Below are 21256 nucleotides of genomic sequence, written 5' to 3'. Positions count from 1 at the left end.
AATCACGCGTGGAAGAAGAGGAAATGGTGGAAACACATAAGCTAGGCTGAACGACCAAGGCACTGCCAGGGTATCTATCAGTTCGGCCTGGGGATCCCTTGACCTGGATCCGTAACGTGGAAGTTTGGCATTCTGATGAGATGCCATCAGATCCAGTTCCGGTCTGCCCCATTGGAAAATCAATGAGGCAAACACCTCCAGATGGAGTTCCCACTCCCCCGGATGAAAAATCTGATGACTTAGAAAATCCGCTTCCCAGTTTTCTACTCCTGGAATGTAAATTGCCGACAGATAAGAGTGGGCCTCAGCCCATCGGATTATCTTGGATACTTCTATCATCACTAAGGAACTCCTTGTTCCCCCTTGATGATTGATATATGCCACAGTCGTGATGTTGTCCGACTGGACTCTGATGAATTTGGCCGAAGCCAACTGAGGCCACGCCAGAAGCGCATTGAAAATTGCTCTCAGTTCCAGAATATTGTTTGGAAGTAGAGACTCCACTTGAGTCCAAACACCCTGAGCCTTCAGGGTATTCCAGACTGCACCCCAGCCCAGTAGGCTGGCGTCCGTTGTCACTATCACCCACAAAGGTCTGTGGAAACAAGTCCCCTGGGACAGATGATCCAGCAAAAACCACCAAAGAAGAGAGTCTCTGGTCTCTTGATCCAGATTTATCTGAGGAGATAAATTCGCTTAGTCCCCATTCCACTGTCCGAGCATGCACAGCTGCAGTGGTCCGAGATGAAAGCGGGCAAACTGAACGATGTCCATTGCCGCTGCCATTAATCCAATGACCTCCATACACTGAGCCACTGATGGCCGAGGAATGGACCGAAGTGCTCGGCAAGTATTTAGAATCTTTATTTTTCTGAACTCTGTCAGAAATATTTTCATTTCTACAGAGTCTATCAGAGTCCCCAAGAAGGGAACCCTTGTCCGAGGAACTAGTGAACTCTTTTCTATGTTCACCTTCCAACCGTGAGTTCTCAGGAAAGATAATACTATGTCCGTGTAAGACTTTGTCAAATGATAAGTTGACGCCTGAATCAGAGTATTGTCCAGATAAGGCGCCACTGCTATGCCCCGCGGTCTGAGAAACGCTAGAAGAGACCCTAGAACCTTTGTGAAGATTCTGGGTGCTGTGGCCAACCCGAAGGGAAGACCCACGAACTGGTAATGTTTGACCAGGAAAGCAAACCTTAGGAACTGATGATGATCCTTGTGAATAGGGATATGAAGGTATGCATCCTTTAAGTCCACGGTAGTCATAAATTGACCCTCCTGGATCATTGGTAAGATTGTTTGTATAGTCTCCATCTTGAATGATGGGACTCTGAGAAATTTGTTTAGACACTTGATCTAAAATGGGTCTGAAAGTTCCCCCTTTTTTGGAACCACGAAAAGATTTGAGTAAAACCCCTGCCCCTGTTCCAGTTTTGGAACGGGACAAATTACCCCCATGGTAGAAAGGTCTTTTACACAGCGTAAGAACGCCTCTCTTTTTATCTGGTCTACAGATAATCGTGAAAGATGAAATCTCCCTCTTGGGAGAAAATCCTTGAATTCCAGTTGATACCCGTGGGTCACGATTTCCAGCGATCAAGGGTCCTTAACATCTCTTGCCCAAGCCTGAGCAAAGAAAAAAAGTCTGCCCCTACTAGATCCGGTCCCGGATCGGGGGCCGCCCCTTTATGCTGTCTTTGTAGCAGCAGCAGGCTTCTTGGATTGTTTACCTTTATTCCAAGCCTGGTTGGGTCTCCAGACTGACTTGGATTGAGCAAAATTCCTATCGTGCTTTGTGGAGGAAGAGGAAGCAGAGGGTCCTCCTTTAAAGCTTCAAAAGGAGCGAAAATTATTTTGTTTACCCCTCTCATCTTAAGAGACTTATCCCGAGGTAGGGCATGACCTTTACCTCCAGTAATGTCAGAAACAATTTCCTTCAATTCCGGCCCGAATAGGGTTTTACCTTTAAAAGGAATAGCTAGCAGCTTAGATTTTGATGACACATCAGCAGACCAAGATTTGAGCCATAGTGCTCTACGCGCTAGAATGGCAAATCCTGCATTTTTCGCCGCTAGTTTAGAAATTTGAAAAGCGGCATCAGTAATAAAATAATTAGCTAGCTTGAGAGCCTTAATTCTATCTAGGATGTCATCTAAGGGAGTCTCAACCTTCAGAGACTCTTCTAGAGCCTCAAACCAAAAGGCTGCTGCTGTAGTTACTGGAACAATGCAAGCCGTAGGTTGTAAAAGGAAACCCTGATGAACAAATAATTTCTTTAGAAGACCCTCTAACTTTTTATCCATAGGGTCTTTGAAAGCACAACTGTCCTCAATAGGAATAGTTGTACGCTTATCCAGGGTAGAAATAGCTCCCTCCACCTTAGGGACCGTCTGCCAAGAGTCCTGAATGGCGTCTGAAATAGGAAACATTTTCTTAAGATTAGGAGGGGGAGAGAACGGTATACCTGGTCTATCTCATTCATTTTTAACAATTTGCAAAATTCTCTTAGGAACTGGAAAAACCATTAGTGTAAGTAGGCACCTCTAGATATTTGTCCATCTTACAAAATTTCTCTGGTGGTATCACAATAGTATCACAATCATCCAGAGTCGCTAAAACCTCCCGAAGTAACAGGCGGACGTGTTCAAGCTTAAATTTAAAGGACATTACGTCCGAATCTGTCTGAGATAACACATTTCCTGAATCTGAAATTTTTCCCTCAGACAGCAATTCCCTGACCCCCAACTCAGAGCACTGTGAGGGTACATCAGAAATAGCCAATAAAGCATCAGAGGATTCAGTATTTACATTAATACCTGACCTACTGTGTTTACCCTGTAACACTGGTAATTCAGATAACAGAATTTATGTTTACCTGATAAATTTCTTTCTCCAACGGTGTGTCCGGTCCACGGCGTCATCCTTACTTGTGGGATATTCTCTTCCCCAACAGGAAATGGCAAAGAGCCCCGCAAAGCTGGTCACATGATCCCTCCTAGGCTCCGCCTACCCCAGTCATTCGACCGACGTTAAGGAGGAATATTTGCATAGGAGAAACCATATGGTACCGTGGTGACTGTAGTTAAAGAAAATAAATTATCAGACCTGATTAAAAAAACAGGGCGGGCCGTGGACCGGACACACCGTTGGAGAAAGAAATTTATCAGGTAAACATAAATTCTGTTTTCTCCAACATAGGTGTGTCCGGTCCACGGCGTCATCCTTACTTGTGGGAACCAATACCAAAGCTTTAGGACACGGATGAAGGGAGGGAGCAAATCAGGTCACCTAAATGGAAGGCACCACGGCTTGCAAAACCTTTCTCCCAAAAATAGCCTCAGAAGAAGCAAAAGTATCAAACTTGTAAAATTTGGTAAAAGTGTGCAGTGAAGACCAAGTCGCTGCCCTACATATCTGATCAACAGAAGCCTCGTTCTTGAAGGCCCATGTGGAAGCCACAGCCCTAGTGGAATGAGCTGTGATTCTTTCGGGAGGCTGCCGTCCGGCAGTCTCGTAAGCCAATCTGATGATGCTTTTAATCCAAAAAGAGAGAGAGGTAGAAGTTGCTTTTTGACCTCTCCTTTTACCTGAATAAACAACAAACAAGGAAGATGTTTGTCTAAAATCCTTTGTAGCATCTAAATAGAATTTTAGAGCGCGAACAACATCCAAATTGTGCAACAAACGTTCCTTCTTTGAAACTGGTTTCGGACACAGAGAAGGTACGATAATCTCCTGGTTAATGTTTTTGTTAGAAACAACTTTTGGAAGAAAACCAGGTTTAGTACGTAAAACCACCTTATCTGCATGGAACACCAGATAAGGAGGAGAACACTGCAGAGCAGATAATTCTGAGACTCTTCTAGCAGAAGAAATTGCAACTAAAAACAAAACTTTCCAAGATAATAACTTAATATCAACGGAATGTAAGGGTTCAAACGGAACCCCCTGAAGAACTGAAAGAACTAAATTGAGACTCCAAGGAGGAGTCAAAGGTTTGTAAACAGGCTTGATTCTAACCAGAGCCTGAACAAAGGCTTGAACATCTGGCACAGCTGCCAGCTTTTTGTGAAGTAACACCGACAAGGCAGAAATCTGTCCCTTCAGGGAACTTGCAGATAATCCTTTTTCCAATCCTTCTTGAAGGAAGGATAGAATCCTAGGAATCTTAACCTTGTCCCAAGGGAATCCTTTAGATTCACACCAACAGATATATTTTTTCCAAATTTTGTGGTAAATCTTTCTAGTTACAGGCTTTCTAGCCTGAACAAGAGTATCGATAACAGAATCTGAGAATCCTCGCTTCGATAAAATCAAGCGTTCAATCTCCAAGCAGTCAGCTGGAGTGAAACCAGATTCGGATGTTCGAACGGACCCTGAACAAGAAGGTCTCGTCTCAAAGGTAGCTTCCAAGGTGGAGCCGATGACATATTCACCAGATCTGCATACCAAGTCCTGCGTGGCCACGCAGGAGCTATCAAGATCACCGACGCCCTCTCCTGATTGATCCTGGCTACCAGCCTGGGGATGAGAGGAAATGGCGGGAACACATAAGCTAGTTTGAAGGTCCAAGGTGCTACTAGTGCATCCACTAGAGCCGCCTTGGGATCCCTGGATCTGGCCCCGTAGCAAGGAACTTTGAAGTTCTGACGAGAGGCCATCAGATCCATGTCTGGAATGCCCCACAGGTGAGTGACTTGGGCAAAGATTTCCGGATGGAGTTCCCACTCCCCCGGATGCAATGTCTGACGACTCAGAAAATCCGCTTCCCAATTTTCCACTCCTGGGATGTGGATAGCAGACAGGTGGCAGGAGTGAGACTCCGCCCATAGAATGATTTTGGTCACTTCTTCCATCGCTAGGGAACTCCTTGTTCCCCCCTGATGGTTGATGTACGCAACAGTTGTCATGTTGTCTGATTGAAACCGTATGAACTTGGTCCTCGCTAGCTGAGGCCAGGCCTTGAGAGCATTGAATATCGCTCTCAGTTCCAGAATATTTATCGGTAGAAGAGATTCTTCCCGAGACCAAAGACCCTGAGCTTTCAGGGATCCCTAGACCGCGCCCCAGCCCATCAGACTGGCGTCGGTCGTGACAATGACCCACTCTGGTCTGCGGAATGTCATCCCTTGTGACAGGTTGTCCAGGGACAGCCACCAACGGAGTGAGTCTCTGGTCCTCTGATTTACTTGTATCTTCGGAGACAAGTCTGTATAGTCCCCATTCCACTGACTGAGCATGCACAGTTGTAATGGTCTTAGATGAATGCGCGCAAAAGGAACTATGTCCATTGCCGCTACCATCAACCCGATCACTTCCATGCACTGAGCTATGGAAGGAAGAGGAACGGAATGAAGTATCCGACAAGAGTCTAGAAGTTTTGTTTTTCTGACCTCTGTCAGAAAAATCCTCATTTCTACGGAGTCTATAATTGTTCCCAAGAAGGGAACCCTTGTTGACGGGGATAGAGAACTCTTTTCCACGTTCACTTTCCATCCGTGAGATCTGAGAAAGGCCAGGACGATGTCCGTGTGAGCCTTTGCTTGAGGAAAGGACGACGCTTGAATCAGAATGTCGTCCAAGTAAGGTACTACCGCAACGCCCCTTGGTCGTAGCACAGCTAGAAGGGACCCTAGTACCTTTGTGAAAATCCTTGGAGCAGTGGCTAATCCGAAAGGAAGCGCCACGAACTGGTAATGTTTGTCCAGGAATGCGAACCTTAGGAACCGATGATGTTCCTTGTGGATAGGAATATGTAGATACGCATCCTTTAAATCCACCGTGGTCATGAATTGACCTTCCTGGATGGAAGGAAGAATAGTTCGAATGGTTTCCATCTTGAACGATGGAACCTTGAGAAACTTGTTTAAGATCTTGAGATCTAAGATTGGTCTGAACGTTCCCTCTTTTTTGGGAACTATGAACAGATTGGAGTAGAACCCCATCCCTTGTTCTCTTAATGGAACTGGATGAATCACTCCCATTTTTAACAGGTCTTCTACACAATGTAAGAACGCCTGTCTTTTTATGTGGTCTGAAGACAACTGAGACCTGTGGAACCTCCCCCTTGGGGGAAGTCCCTTGAATTCCAGAAGATAACCTTGGGAGACTATTTCTAGCGCCCAAGGATCCAGAACATCTCTTGCCCAAGCCTGAGCGAAGAGAGAGAGTCTGCCCCCCACCAGATCCGGTCCCGGATCGGGGGCCAACATTTCATGCTGTCTTGGTAGCAGTGGCAGGTTTCTTGGCCTGCTTTCCCTTGTTCCAGCCTTGCATTGGTCTCCAAGCTGGCTTGGCTTGAGAAGTATTACCCTCTTGCTTAGAGGACGTAGCACTTTGGGCTGGTCCGTTTTTACGAAAGGGACGAAAATTAGGTCTATTTTTTGCCTTGAAAGGCCGATCCTGAGGAAGGGCGTGGCCCTTACCCCCAGTGATATCAGAGATAATCTCTTTCAAGTCAGGGCCAAACAGCGTTTTCCCCTTGAAAGGAATGTTAAGTAGCTTGTTCTTGGAAGACGCATCAGCCGACCAAGATTTCAACCAAAGCGCTCTGCGCGCCACAATAGCAAACCCAGAATTCTTAGCCGCTAACCTAGCCAATTGCAAAGTGGCGTCTAGGGTGAAAGAATTAGCCAATTTGAGAGCATTAATTCTGTCCATAATCTCCTCATAAGGAGGAGAATCACTATCGAGCGTCTTTATCAGCTCATCGAACCAGAAACATGCGGCTGTAGCGACAGGGACAATGCATGAAATTGGTTGTAGAAGGTAACCCTGCTGAACAAACATCTTTTTAAGCAAACCTTCTAATTTTTTATCCATAGGATCTTTGAAAGCACAACTATCCTCTATGGGTATAGTGGTGCGTTTGTTTAAAGTGGAAACCGCTCCCTCGACCTTGGGGACTGTCTGCCATAAGTCCTTTCTGGGGTCGACCATAGGAAACAATTTTTTAAATATGGGGGGAGGGACGAAAGGAATACCGGGCCTTTCCCATTCTTTATTAACAATGTCCGCCACCCGCTTGGGTATAGGAAAAGCTTCTGGGAGCCCCGGCACCTCTAGGAACTTGTCCATTTTACATAGTTTCTCTGGGATGACCAACTTTTCACAATCATCCAGAGTGGATAATACCTCCTTAAGCAGAATGCGGAGATGTTCCAACTTAAATTTAAATGCAATCACATCAGGTTCAGCCTGTTGAGAAATGTTCCCTGAATCAGTAATTTCTCCCTCAGACAAAACCTCCCTGGCCCCATCAGACTGGGTTAGGGGCCCTTCAGAGATATTAATATCAGCGTCGTCATGCTCTTCAGTATCTAAAACAGAGCAGCCACGCTTACGCTGACAAGGGTTCATTTTGGCTAAAATGTTTTTGACAGAATTATCCATTACAGCCGTTAATTGTTGCATAGTAAGGAGTATTGGCGCGCTAGATGTACTAGGGGCCTCCTGAGTGGGCAAGACTCGTGTAGACGAAGGAGGGAATGATGCAGTACCATGCTTACTCCCCTCACTTGAGGAATCATCTTGGGCATCATTGTCATTATCACATAAATCACATTTATTTAAATGAATAGGAATTCTGGCTTCCCCACATTCAGAACACAGTCTATCTGGTAGTTCAGACATGTTAAACAGGCATAAACTTGATAACAAAGTACAAAAACGTTTTAAAATAAAACCGTTACTGTCACTTTAAATTTTAAACTGAACACACTTTATTACTGCAATTGTGAAAAAACATGAAGGAATTGTTCAAAATTCACCAAATTTTCACCACAGTGTCTTAAAGCCTTAAAAGTATTGCACACCAAATTTGGAAGCTTTAACCCTTAAAATAACGGAACCGGAGCCGTTTTAAACTTTAACCCCTTTACAGTCCCTGGTATCTGCTTTGCTGAGACCCAACCAAGCCCAAAGGGGAATACGATACCAAATGACGCCTTCAGAAAGTCTTTTCTAAGTATCAGAGCTCCTCTCACATGCGACTGCATGCCATGCCTCTCAAAAACAAGTGCGCCACACCGGCGCGAAAATGAGGCTCTGCTTAAGCTTTGGGAAAGCCCCTAAGGAATAAGGTGTCTAATACAGTGCCTGCCGATATTATTATATCAAAAATACCCAGATAAAATGATTCCTCAAGGCTAAATATGTGTTAATAATGAATCGATTTAGCCCAGAAACAGTCTACAGTCTTAATAAGCCCTTGTGAAGCCTTATTTATGATCGTAATAAACATGGCTTACCGGATCCCATAGGGAAAATGACAGCTTCCAGCATTACATCGTCTTGTTAGAATGTGTCATACCTCAAGCAGCAAGAGACTGCACACTGTTCCCCCAACTGAAGTTAATTGCTCTCAACAGTCCTGTGTGGAACAGCCATGGATTTTAGTTACGGTTGCTAAAATCATTTTCCTCATACAAACAGAAATCTTCATCTCTTTTCTGTTTCTGAGTAAATAGTACATACCAGCACTATTTCAAAATAACAAACTCTTGATTGAATAATAAAAACTAAAGTTAAACACTAAAAAACTCTAAGCCATCTCCGTGGAGATGTTGCCTGTACAACGGCAAAGAGAATGACTGGGGTAGGCGGAGCCTAGGAGGGATCATGTGACCAGCTTTGCTGGGCTCTTTGCCATTTCCTGTTGGGGAAGAGAATATCCCACAAGTAAGGATGACGCCGTGGACCGGACACACCTATGTTGGAGAAAATACCTCAGTAAGGGTAGTTGACATAACTGCAGCCATATCCTGCAGAGTAAAAGAATTAGACGCACTAGAAGTACTTGGCGTCGCTTGTGTGGGCGTTAAAGGTTGTGACACTTGGGGAGAATTGGATGGCAAATCCTGATTCTCTTCAGACTGAGAATCATCCTTAGACACACTATCTTTACTCAGAATATGCTCTTTACAATGTAAGGCCCTTTCAGTACAAGAGGTACACAATGTAAGAGGGGGTTCCACAATGGCATCTAAACACATAGAACACGGAGATTCCTCAATGTCAGACATGCTGAACAGACTAGTAAAAACGAACAATAGTCGTTTAAACACTTTATTAAATGCTTTAAACAATTCTTTGAAAACGTGTACTGTGTCTTTGAAAAAATTGTTTGCTTTTTTATTTATTAAAGTTGCTGTAAACCGTTAATTTACTTCCAAAATTAACCCAATCCTAAATAAAGTTTCCAAAAATTATTGAACCCCAAGTAGTAAGGGGAGGATTAACTTCTAAAATTTATTTATAGCCACATTTATATTAAAGTCAGCAAAAAATACCCTCTGCAGCTGTGGCGCCTACCTGCCCCCAGGGTACTTTGAGAAGACTCGACAACAATCCGGAGAGGAAAAACTCTGCTTAAGTTCCACCGGAGCTAATGACTGCTGCTTCCTAGCCAAAATACAGAGCGCATCTGAGCGTGCAAAAATAAGCCCAGCCCATCAGGACTGATGACCGAGTAGGCCCAAACAACCGCATGGAGGAGCGGTGACGATACAAGCAATGTGGAAATGTTTACCCCTAATATACACTACGGTCAAAATGTATAAAATACACAACAAACCGTAAACACAACAAAACATATCTCCCAGTGTCTTTTATAATGAGCCTTTCAGCACTCTGCCATTATAAACTCCTTGCCCAAAAAATGTCAACTGAATAATATAAAATAATGCAAAGGTTTCAGTAACACCCCCCTTGATGACAGGTCTACTGCTTACCCCTTCCCTAACAGGGAATACATTTCAGCCGTTTCCGATATACCAAGTCTCCTCAGAATAAAGGGCTGCACATACCTCAATGCTGCTTGTAGCATGAACCAGTCTCCACACTGAAGATGTCTCCTGTATTACCTTCAGATCTGTGGTAACCAACATGGATCTTAGTTACAGCTGCTAAGATCATAAACCTCAGGGCAGAAATCTTCTTCCATATCCCCCTGAGGGAAACGGTACTCACCGGTACCATTCAAAATAAAAATCTTCTTGATTGAAGAAACACCTCACTTTACCTCTTCCTAGTACAAACACAGGCAAAGAGAATGACTGGGGGTGGAGGGAAGGGAGTATATATATATATATATATATATATATATATATATATATATATATATATATATATATATATATATATATATATATATATATATATATATATATATATATATATATATATATATATATATATATATCTCTGCTGTGGTGCTCTTTGCCACTTCCTGTTAGGAGGATAATATCCCACAAGGATGAAATCCGTGGACTCGTCGTATCTTGTAGAAGAAATTAAATTCTCCCAGATAAGAACTTAATATCTAAGGAATGCATAGGCTCAAACAGAGCCCTATGAAGAACATTGAGAACTAAATTAAGACTCCATGGAGGAGTAACTGGTTTGAACACAGACCTGATCCTGACCAAGGCCTGACAAAAGGATTGAACATCTGCCAGATGTTTGTGTAACAAAATAGATAGATAATCCTTTCTCAAAACCCTCTTAGAGAAAGAACAAAATTCTAGGAATCCTAACTCTAATCCTAAACCGGTGCAATGAGGATCACCGACACCCTCTCCTGCGAGACTCGAGCAATTACCCGAGTATGAAGAGCAAACGGAGAAAAAGGTATGCTAGAGTGAAGGTCCAAGGGACCGCCAGAGCATCGGTCAGTTCCATCTGAGGATCCCTGGACCTCGACCTGTATCTTGGGAGTTTGGAATTCTGTCGAGATGCCATGAGATCCAGTTTTGGCTGACCCCCCTTGAAAATTAAGTTGGAGAACACTTCCGGATTGGAATACCTACTCCCCCGGATGAAAGATCTGCCTGCTCAAGAAATCCGCCTCCCAATTGTTCCGCCCCTGGGATGTGGGTCGCCGACAGACAGCAAGAGTGGGCTTCTGCCCAACTGATTATTTTGGTTACTTCTGTCATCGCGAAAGAACGCCTTGTTTCTATCTGATGAATGATGTAAGACACAGAAGTTATGCTGTCCGACTGAAACCGGACTGAGGCTAATTGGTGCCAGGCTGGAAGAACATTGAAAATCGCTCTCAGTGCCAGAATGGTTACAAAAAGAACAGACTCTGACCGAGACCCAACTCCCTGAACTTTTTTTTCAGTTGTCACAATCACCAAAATGGTCTGCGAAAGCAAGTTCCCCGGAGAGATGATCTGGAGACAACCACCATTGGAGAGAATCCCTTGTCTCCTGCTCTAGTAGTATTCGAGAAGCCAAGTATGCATAATCTCCGTTCCATTGCCAGATCATGCTTAACTGCAGAGGTCTGAGATGGAACCGAACTTACGGGATGATGTCGATTGCCACCACCATCAGCCCGATTAACCCCATGCACTGAGCCACTGACAGCCGAGGAGTGGACTGAAGGGCTAGGCAAGTACCGATAATCTCCTGACTTCTGTCAGAAAAATCTTCATAGACAAGGAGTCTATTATGGTTCCCAAGAAAGTTACCCTTACGTTTGGAACTAAGATGCCCTTTTTTAAAATTTACCTACCAGTGAAATCGTAGAAAAAACACAAAGTCCGTGTGAGATCTTGCTAGTTGAAGGCGCCTGTACTAGGATATCGTCCAGATAGGGCGCCACTGCGAAACCCCGTGATCGAAGAACCGCCAATAGATATCCCAGAAGTCTAGCGAATATTCTGGGAGCTGTGGCAAGACCAAAAGAAAGAACCAAGTGTCTGTCCAGAAAGCAAATCTTAGGAACTTGTGATGATCCCCGTGAATGGGAACATGTAGGTACGCGTCCGTAATCCACTGTTGTCATGAATTGACCCCCTGAATCAAGGGAAGAAATGAACAAATAGTTTCCATCTGGAAGGACTGTACCCTGAGAAATTTATTTAGACTCTTGAGGTCCAAAATTGGGCTGAAAGTTCCCTCCTTTTTGGGAACTCCGAATAGATTGGAATAAAACCCCTGACCCTGTACTGGAATTGGAGCAATCACTCCCTGACTGAGAGGACCTTTACACAGTATAAGGACGCCTCTCTTTCTGTCGGGTCTGGAGATAGTCTTGAAAGTAGAACCTGCCTCTGGGAGGAAAACCATGAATACCAGACTGTATCCCTGGGACACTATGTCTACTGCCCAGGAATCCTGAACATCTCGAACTCAAACCTGAGCGGAGAAGGAAAGTCTGTCCCCTACAAGATCCGGTCCCGGATCGGGAGTCTGACCTACATGCTGTCCTTTGATTCAAAGGCAGGCTTCTGGGAATGACTTCCCCTACTCGAAGGCTTATTGGGTCTTCTATAAAGGCTTAGACCACTCCTGCTTGGGAGGAGAAGGAGGGAAGGATTACCCTAAAATTCTCGAAAGAACCCAAAATTCACTCTGACGTTCTTCCACTTATATCTCTTATCCTGAAGATGAAACATCCTCAGACCAAGAATTTGACCATACTGATCTGCGGCCAATATGGCAAAGGCTGAATAATAGCTCCCAGCTTAAGAAAACTGTGTGTTAAGAGTTTACTAACTTAAGAGCAACCATTCTATCCCTACGAGAGGGATGTCTGTCCAACAGAAACAGACAACATATCAAACCAATACACCACCACAATGGTGATAGATGCCATACCAACCGTAGGTTTTATCCTTTATAGCATCCAAAAAGAATTACTATCCTCTATGGGAATAGTATATCCCCTCTGTAAAGGCTTCTTGATAGAGTCTGTTATAGAAAACATCCTCTTAAATATAGGGAAGGAGAGCAAAAGGGATACCCGGTCTCCTATTCCTGAGCAAATATCAGTATAACCCGAACTGGTACAGGAAATACCTCCACCATGAAGGGCCCTTTTAGTATAATTTATTGGAATCTCAAGGATCAACTACTCCAGAAGTAACGGAGTCGTCCAAGGTAGCTAAAACCTCTACAAGTTATAATTGGAGGTATTCAAGCAACAAAACTTGAAGGAAAACAACCTCAGTATCAGATAAAGGTCTTACCCCATCTGAATCTGATAATTCCCTCTCAGATACTACCTAAGCATCCAAGATACATGTGCTTCTTGAATTGTTCCCTACAAAGTGGAAAAATCAGACAATTCATGAAATGCAAGGCAACTCCAGTTAGAGTAGAAGCGCAGGGCACTGCATGTGGGCTATACATTCTTTGGATCACATTAGGAGAAAATTTATGGCATATCTTGTGACAACAACTCCTAAACAGCATGCGCTTAAAAACGTATTAGGTTCAGAATTTTTTTTTTTATTTTTTTTTAATAAAAATAAACAAACAAGGAGACACCAAACAGGCCCTCTTGGACCCTTATGAGTCACCAGTGTTGAGTTAAACAAAAAAACCATGTCAAATAAGAAATAAAATGAAACCATAAAAAAAAGTTTGTCTCTTTAAAACTTAAAATGAAACTTTATATTTTTGAGAGTAGCAGAAAGATAAATACTAAAATATATTATATTATAATCTATCTCTCAGCCTAATCATTGCTGAGGTGCCCATCTGTATTTGAAAAGCCCAGAAAATCCAAAACTTTAATAATAAAAGTTGCAGGGATAGAGAGAAGATACTGGTTCTTAATATTATTTATACAGGATCCGGAACGCAGCAGTGGCGCTGTCCGGTCCCATATAAGGACAACCATAACTACTATGCTACCAGGCTTTCCTTCCGATTGTCAGAAGTGAGCCGTCCAAAACGGCACCAAACATAGCTCCACTCCCGTGGGCGTGATAACAACTCTTCCTTATGCAGTGTGACTGGTACACTGTCAAATGTATTCAAACAGTAGCGTGCGCTCTCAATTCAGCACAAACCAAGCTCCGCCCATCGTGGGCATAACAGCAACTCTTCCTTATGTAGTGCGACTGGTACACTGTCAAATGTATTCAAACAGTAGCGTGCACTCTTAATTCAGCACAAACCAAGCTCCACCCATCGTGGGCGTTACCGCTATTGATCTCCCGGTCGCCATTGTCAAAAGTTAAAAATAGCCACCGGGAGAAAATGAGGCTCCAATTAAAAGTTGAGTGAAAATAATGCTACAGCTGATAGGTAGCATCTTAGCCTCAATGTAAAGCAAACTGAACCTGTCACAACACACATATCCCTCCTACTGAGTCCTATACTCAGCTACAGAAGTTAAGCCTTTGGACTCCTCAGCCCCAGTGCCTGCATATCTTAGCCCCAATGTAACCACTTGCTGTCACAGGGTCCTCCTCCCATATAGAAAAGGGAGTCATGTCTCCTGGAATGTAGTAAAGTGCTCCGCTTACTCTGAGATCTTTCTGACTTTCTTCCCAGACCCAGAATAGAAAGTTAGCACTTACCTTCAAAATCTGCCCGACAGCAGGGCAGCTCAGCAGGATTGAGAGGTTCTCTCCCTCATAGTCCAGTGGAAAAAGGATAAAGCCTGAGTAATCGTGCTTAGGCTATCAGGATGAGGGCAGCATTAAATATGGGGGTCGCAGTGAGAATTATGTCCCACAAGTTCCCATTACTCTAAAGCCACCAAAGCTCTACTGAAAAGACTGACATGGACTACGACTACACCCCAGGACAAAGCAGCACTCTGGCACTACTTTAAAAATAATAAACTCTTGATTGAAGAATCTATAACTAACACCTCACTTTACCACTTCCTATCACTAACGTAGGCAAAGAGAATGACTGGGGTGGGAGGGAGGGGAGGAGCTATTTAACAGCTCTGCTGTGGTGCTCTTTGCCTCCTCCTGCTGACCAGGAGGTGAATATCCCATTAGTAATTGAGATGATCCGTGGACTCATCGTGTCAATAAAAAGAAAGGGTTTTATATTTTTAGCAATAGTTATATAAAGTAATCGCTTCAGATTTAATCAGATCTCTTTCTTGAAGGGATAGTCTGGTCAAAATTAAACTCATTCATATAGAGCAGCAATTTTAAGCAACATTCTAATTTACTTCCTATTAATTTTTTCTTTGTTCTTTTGTTATCTTTAACTGAAAAAAGTAAGAATGTAAGCATAGGAGCTGGCCCATTTTTGGTTCAGACCATGGGTAGCACTTTCTGATTGGTTTCTAAATGTAGCAATCAATCCACACGCGCTAACCAGATGTTTAACCAAAAATGGGGTGGCTCCTAAGCATACATTCAAATAAAGATACCAAGAGAACAAAGTAAAATTGATAATAGGAGTAAAATTAGGAAGTTGCTTAAAATTGCTGCTGTATCGGAATCATGAAAGTTTAGTTTTGACTTTACTGTCCCTTTAATAAAGATTTATAATGAAATATTGTAAAGATTTATCCTGCTCACCTTCTATAAGGGTCATACGTGGGACTGTCTCTCCTGGCGTAGCTGTAGGAAAATGAAGATCAGATTAGAGATCTACAAATGCTCTAACATTTAGCACCAGTGTTATAAACAGAACAGATTGCTTTTGGCACGCCCTAACCTTGGTGGACTGATTTTTCTCCCTTTGAGGCGCTTCTCTCTAAATTCTCTTCGCTGGCGCCGGGAACGTCTTCCCTAGAAGCAAATAAAGAGTTACCATGAATGGTTTCCAAGATAAAGAGGTGACTATCTTAAAGAAGGTGTAGAAAATCCTTACAGAATACATGGCTTTCTCTTCTTCCAGTGCTTTGGCATGTTTGATTGCTTCAGATTCTTCTTTATCCTTCCGTAACATTCTAGGTAACAAATAGTAAGAATAAATAACGTGGTACCTTTGATAGGCCATATACATTTATCAACAGAAGCAGGTATTCTTTCCCTGCCTCAAACTCGGTTTGCATTTAGGAAATTACCAAACTTTCAATGCCCATCACCGAATTCAGAGCTTTGTGATTTCCACAAACAGATAGTGTAAAAAACAAAAAACCAACCCAGAGATATGGAATAAGATTGCTGTCAAAAAGGCAAGCGTGTGTGATTCTTTATCATTGTATTTCTAGAATAAATAGCTAATCGAATTACACTTCCAGTATGTGTCAAAATGCTGTCAAAAATAAATCTAGTTCCCATTTTGCTAAAAGACTTGTGATGTCACAGCATTCACTTCAGTATGTGCCTGGGAAGTAGCTGCTCTTTTGCTTTCAATTAAATGTAAAGAAATGGCTGCCAATCCCAGAACATCAACATCTCAGGTAAACTAACATTTATCATGGCGCAACTTGCCAGAAGTGATTATTCTCTTTTGCATAACACTATACAGAGGAATATTGATGTTTTAATGACAGTTTTTATGGTAGCAACACAAAACACTATAGCATGTGGTCTTTAGAGTATGTTTAACATGGCCAAAAGTTCTTATTCTGCCTTAGTATGTTATTGTATAAAGGAATATTGTTTTTGATGATTGAAACCGTTTTTATTTCAGCAGTTTTCCTTCTCCACATTTAATTGAAAGCAAGAGAGCAGTTAGTTCCCAGGCAAACTGCAAAAGTGAATGCTGTGACATCACAAGTCATTTAGCACTTTTGCCTGATGTAGACTGGGAAGTACCGGTTGCCAAATCAACTAGAAGTAAATATATCCTGGAATCTTTACAAGGGGAATCTCTTGAGCAACTAGTAAAAGAACCAACACGTAAAGCAACTATATTAGATTTAGTACTTACAAACAGTGATATAGTATCTGAGGTGTCTGTGGGTGAGAACTTAGGCTCTAGTGATCATCAGTCTGTATGGTTTAATATTCAGGCAAAGGTACTGTGCAATCATAACAAAACAAAAACAAAGAAGTCTTGTACTTTAGAACAACTGATTTTTTTTTACATGGGCAGATACCTAAATAAATCTCTAAAAAGGGATGGCACAGATTACAGGAATACAAGAACAGTGGGAATATTTTAAAAATTCTATTCTAGATGCAACTAAACACTGTATTAGGCTTGATTGTAAAAGAAAACGAATATGGTTTTCAAGAGAAGCAGCACATGCAGCTAAGACAAAAAAAAAAAAGTCTATAAAAAATTCAAACTCACTGGCTCAGAAGAGGATAAGGAAAAATGGAGAACTGATCAAAAGATGACAACGCAATTAATCAGAAAGCCTAAAGCTGATGCAGAAGAGAAAATAGCACAATCTGTAAAAAAACGGTGACAAAACCTTCTTTAGATATATCAGTGAAAAGAGAAAAACCAACGGAAGGATAGTAAGACTCAAGAATGAGGATAGAGTAGTGGAAGAAGATAAACAAATAGCAAACTGTTTAAATGATTACTTTTGTCCAGTCTTTACAACAGATGGTAAAGATAGTGAGATTCTATTAAGGGATGTTACTATAAATAATAATGTGAGTAGTACTTTTCTTTTTACAGAGGAAGAGGTTTCAAGCGCTTAATAAAAAATAAAAGTAAATAAGTCTGTGGGTCCAGATAATATTTATCCAAGGGTTCTAAGAGAACTTTGATCCGTAATAGCCACTCCACTAGCCGATTTATTTAATCAGTCACTTCTAACAGGAGTTGTTCGAAAAGACTGGAAAATTGCCAATGTACTCCCTCTTCATAAAAAAGGGTAGTAGGGAAGTTTCTGCTAACTATAGGCCAGCCAGTTTAACCTCAATTGCAGGGAAATTAATGGAAACTCTTTTAAAGGAAAGACTTGTGTCTTTCCTTCAGACAAACAACAGCATGGTTTCACTGCTGGAAGATCATGTCAGACTAATTAATTGATTTATTTGACCATGTAACTAAATTAATAGAACAGGAAAGAGCCGTAGACGTTGCATACCTAGACTTTAGCAAAGCATCCCACACAACAAACACAAAATGTATTGCCTTGGATTAGATGCTAAGATTGTTAAGTGGGCAGAATGCTGGCTTAAAGATAGACGACAGAGGGTTTCAATTAATGGAGTACATTCAAATGAGGTGTCAGTTACTAGTGGTGTTCCCCAAGGGCCAGTTCTTAGGCCTGTTTTGTTTAACACGTTCATAAGTGATATTGGAAGTGGGCTTAAGGGGAAGGTTTGCTTGTTTGCTGATACAAAAATTTGTTGATGTTCCAGGAGGGGTCGATCAAATGAACAATGATAAAAAAAAATAAAAAAACTAGAGGACTGGTCAAATAAATGGAATCTGAAATTGAATAGAGCAAAATTATGCATATAGGATCCAAAACCCTAAGGCTAATTATAGTCTCAATGGTACATTACTGACTGTAACTATAGAAGAAAGGGACTTGGGAATTATTATTTCAGATGATTTAAAATTTGGTACACAATGGAGCAGTGCAGCCAGTAAGGCCAGTCGAATACTTGGTTGCATCGGAAGAGGTTTTAGTAGTAGAAATAGCAAGGTTCTTATACCACTTTACAGATCATTAGTTAGGCCAAATCTGGAATACTGTGTACAGTTCTGGAGACCATATCTTCAGAAAAATATAAATAAACTAGAAGTTGTCCAAAGGAGGCTACTAAAATGGTACTTGCTCTAAAATATAAAACATACAAAGAAAGACTCTATGATCTAAATATGTATAGTTTAAAAGGATAGAAGGGAAAGCGGTGACATGATAGAAACCTTCAAATATATGAAAGAACTAAAGTAGAAGCCGAAAGCAGTTTCCACAAAAAAATAAAATGTTAAAACAAGGGGTCACAATCTAAAGTTAGAGGGTAGCAGATTCAGGAGAAATTTGAGGAAGCATTTGTTTACAGAAAGGGTGGTGGATTCATGAAATAAACTTCCATTTGAGGTGGTAAACACAAAGACTGTAAAGGAATTCAAAAATGCCTGGGACATGCATAAGGCTATCCTAAGGAAAACGAAACATGTAATATGTGTAGATTTGATGGCACATGCATAAGGTTATAGTAAGCAATAAGTAACATGTAATATGTGGAGACTTGATGGGACATACATAAGGCTATACTAAGTAATAAGTAACATGTAATGTGTGTAGACTTAATGGGACATGCATAAGGTTTTCCTAAGTAATAAGTAATATGTGTAGACTTGATGGGACATGCATAAGGCTATACTAAGTAATAAGTAACATGTAATATGTGTAGACTTGATGGTACATACATAAGGCTATACTAAGTAATACGTAACATGTAATATGTGTAGACTTGATGGGACATACATAAGGCTTTGCTAAGTAAAACATACAAAGAAAGAATCTATGATCTAAATATGTATAGTTTAAAAGGATAGAAGGGAAAGAGGTGACATGATAGAAATCTTCAAATATATGAAAGGACTAAAGTAGAAGCCGAAAGCAGTTTCCACAAAAATATAAATGTTAAAACAAGTGGTCACAATCTAAAGTTAGAGGGTAGCAGATTCAGGAGAAATTTGAGGAAGCATTTGTTTACAGAAAGGGTGGTGGATTCATGAAATAAACTTCCATTTGAGGTGGTAAACACAAAGACCGTAAAGGAATTCAAAAATGCCTGGGACATGCATACGGCTATCCTAAGGAAAAAACAAAATTTATGCTTACCTGATAAATTCATTTCTCCTGTAGTGTGGTCAGTCCACGGGTCATCATTACTTCTGGGATATTATCTCCTCCCCTACAGGAAGTGCAAGAGGATTCACCCAGCAGAGCTGCTATATAGCTCCTCCCCTCTACGTCACCTCCAGTCATTCGACCAAAGGACCAACGAGAAAGGAGAAGCCCAAGGGTGTAGTGGTGACTGGAGTATAATCCAAAAATTTTTTAAGCCTGCCGTAAAAAACAGGGCGGGCCGTGGACTGACCACACTACAGGAGAAATGAATTTATCAGGTAAGCATAAATTTTGTTTTCTCCTGTTAAGTGTGGTCAGTCCACGGGTCATCATTACTTCTGGGATACCAATACCAAAGCAAAAGTACACGGATGACGGGAGGGACAGGCAGGCTCTTTATACGGAGGGAACTACTGCCTGAAGAACCTTTCTCCCAAAAACAGCCTCCGAAGAAGCAAAAGTGTCAAATTTGTAAAATTTGGAAAAAGTATGAAGAGAAGACCAAGTTGCAGCCTTGCAAATCTGTTCAACAGAAGCCTCATTCTTAAAGGCCCAAGTGGAAGCCACAGCTCTAGTAGAATGAGCTGTAATTCTTTCAGGAGGCTGCTGTCCAGCAGTCTCATAGGCTAATCGTATTATGCTACGAAGCCAAAAAGAGAGAGAGGTAGCCGAAGCTTTTTGACCTCTCCTCTGACCAGAATAAACGACAAACAGGGAAGACGTTTGACGAAAATCCTTAGTTGCCTGTAGATAAAATTTCAGGGCACGGACTACATCTAGATTGAGTAGCAGATTAGGACACAAAGATGGAACAACAATCTCTTGATTGATATTCCTGTTAGTGACCACCTTAGGTAGGAACCCAGGTTTAGTACGCAGAACTACCTTGTCTGAATGAAAAATCAGATAAGGGGAATCACAATGTAAGGCAGATAACTCAGAAACTCTTCGAGCCGAGGAAATAGCCATTAAAAACAGAACTTTCCAAGCATAAGGCTATACTAAGTAATAAGTAACATGAAATATGTGTAGACTTGATGGTACATACATAAGGCTATACTAAGTAATACGTAACATGTAATATGTGTAGACTTGATGGGACATACATAAGGATTTGCTAAGTAAAACATACAAAGAAAGACTCTATGATCTAAATATGTATAGTTTAAAAGGATAGAAGGGAAAGAGGTGACATGATAGAAACCTTCAAATATATGAAAGGACTAAAGTAGAAGCCGAAAGCAGTTTCCACAAAAATATAAATGTTAAAACAAGTGGTCACAATCTAAAGTTAGAGGGTAGCAGATTCAGGAGAAATTTGAGGAAGCATTTGTTTACAGAAAGGGTGGTGGATTCATGAAATAAACTTCCATTTGAGGTGGTAAACACAAAGACTGTAAAGGAATTAAAAAATGCCTGGGACATGCATACGGCTATCCTAAGGAAAAACATAATTTATGCTTACCTGATAAATTCCTTTCTCCTGTAGTGTAGTCAGTCCACGGGTCATCCATTACTTATGGGATATTAACTCCTCCCTAACAGGAAGTGCAAGAGGATCACCCAAGCAGAGCTGCTATATAGCTCCTCCCCTCTACGTCATACCCAGTCATTCGACCGAAAACCAAACGAGAAAGGAGAAACTATAGGGTGCAGTGGTGACTGGAGTATAATTTACAATTTAGACCTGCCATAAAAAACAGGGCGGGCCGTGGACTGACTACACTACAGGAGAAAGGAATTTATCAGGTAAGCATAAATTATGTTTTCTCCTGTTAAGTGTAGTCAGTCCACGGGTCATCCATTACTTATGGGATA

General features: G+C 41.7%; 1 protein-coding gene across 7 annotated transcripts in view; it reads right to left on the bottom strand.

Annotated features, from left to right (window-relative positions):
• CLASRP (CLK4 associating serine/arginine rich protein) overlaps positions 1-21256 on the bottom strand; it is a 115568-nt gene that overhangs the window by 38724 nt on the left and 55588 nt on the right. For all 7 annotated transcript variants that reach the window (XM_053688758.1, XM_053688756.1, XM_053688757.1 and 4 more), the window contains 3 exons: positions 15589-15667; positions 15433-15506; positions 15294-15335 (listed from right to left, as the gene is read on the bottom strand). In XM_053688758.1, coding sequence (XP_053544733.1) covers positions 15294-15335; positions 15433-15506; positions 15589-15667 — 195 coding nt within the window. The remainder of the gene's footprint in view (positions 1-15293; positions 15336-15432; positions 15507-15588; positions 15668-21256) is intronic.

Source organism: Bombina bombina, chromosome 7 (assembly GCF_027579735.1).
Source record: "Bombina bombina isolate aBomBom1 chromosome 7, aBomBom1.pri, whole genome shotgun sequence".
Taxonomy (NCBI): domain Eukaryota; kingdom Metazoa; phylum Chordata; class Amphibia; order Anura; family Bombinatoridae; genus Bombina; species Bombina bombina.
Note: the sequence above shows the minus strand (reverse complement) of the source record. Positions and strands in the feature narration are given on the sequence as shown.